This window comes from Apium graveolens, unplaced genomic scaffold (assembly GCF_009905375.1).
Source record: "Apium graveolens cultivar Ventura unplaced genomic scaffold, ASM990537v1 ctg7878, whole genome shotgun sequence".
Classification (NCBI taxonomy): Eukaryota; Viridiplantae; Streptophyta; class Magnoliopsida; order Apiales; family Apiaceae; genus Apium; species Apium graveolens.
Window position 1 is genome coordinate 10,693 of NW_027420702.1, and position 1,354 is coordinate 12,046.

General features: G+C 37.4%; 1 protein-coding gene across 1 annotated transcript; it reads right to left on the minus strand.

Annotated features, from left to right (window-relative positions):
• Window positions 1-592: 592 nt before the first annotated feature.
• On the minus strand, window positions 593-1,354 carry LOC141704466 (secreted RxLR effector protein 161-like). The gene has a single exon (XM_074507714.1). The coding sequence runs from the start codon at window positions 1,352-1,354 to the stop codon at window positions 593-595; it is 762 nt and encodes a 253-aa protein (XP_074363815.1).

Here is a 1,354-nt window from a genome sequence, read left to right on the forward strand (position 1 = left end):
TAAACAAATCAGTATTTGAGCACGACCATGCATTTTATAGTCTTACTCAATCAAGGGCCAATAATATCACTCCTTTAATACATGAGGGCTAAATCCCATCTAGATCATTCATATTTCTCATACGATTCATAATGTACCCAATCTCTACTTTTATTATTACCCGGTCAAGGATAACTTTCAATAGTATCAAAGTATATTAATTCTCGTATAGAAATATAATGATTTCAAGTCAAAAGACCAATACATCATTATTACTGTGAGATTAACTTATGACACTATAAACATGTAGTACCTCACAACGGGTCAATCCAGCACCATATATAATATGTGTACTAAAATTAATAATAATGATATTACAAAGGAAAAATGGGTAATTTTATATCTATATCTTATATTCTTATACTTTATATCATTAAGGAATTGTGCTATTAACTAGGATAATTGATCCTAATTTATCTCTCACTTATTTTGATCCTAAACTTGCGGGACACTACTATAACCAACTACAATAATCGAGACTTTTTATTCAATAACATAAACTCAAATAAATATGTGTAGATTAAGCCCAAGCCCAACATAACTCCCCTTTAATCTAAACATTCTCCAGCTTTCTGACACCAAGCAACTGACGCATCTTCTCAAACTTGGATATTGCCAATGCCTTCGTTAGGATGTCAGTTCGTTGTTCATTCGTGCGGACATGTCTTATAATTATCAATCCTTGTTCAACACAATCACGGATGAAGTGATAGCGCAAGTCAATATGCTTGCTTCGTCCATAGAAAACTGGATTACGTGCCAAGTCCACAGCTGACCTATTATCAATGTACAATGTGACAGGAGCAACCTTGATGCCCATGATATGACTCAGTACCCGCTGCAACCAAATCGCCTGGCAGGCAGCCGCCGTAGCCGCCATAAACTCAGCCTCACACGAAGAGAGTGCAACACACCGTTGTTTTTGTGACACCCAAGTAATTAAATTCTCATCAAGATAGAAAGCCATTCCTCCCGTACTCTTTCGGTCATCCATACTCCCTCCTAAGTCACTATCCGAAAAACCCGAAAGTATATAATTTCCTTGGCCTTTTGTGTAGATTAGTCCGTACTGTAGCGTTCCCTTCAGATATCGACAAATCCTTTTAACTGCGTTCATGTGCAGCTGTGTAGGCCTTTCCATAAACCTGCTAACAATCCCTATAGAATAAGCAATATCAGGTCTTGTATTCACTAGGTATCTGAGCCCGCCTATAATGCTTTTAAACTGCGTAGGATTTACAACTTCACCCGAGCTGTCAGCATGTAATTGTATCTTGTGCTCCATAGGATATCTCACACTATTACATTCTGCCAT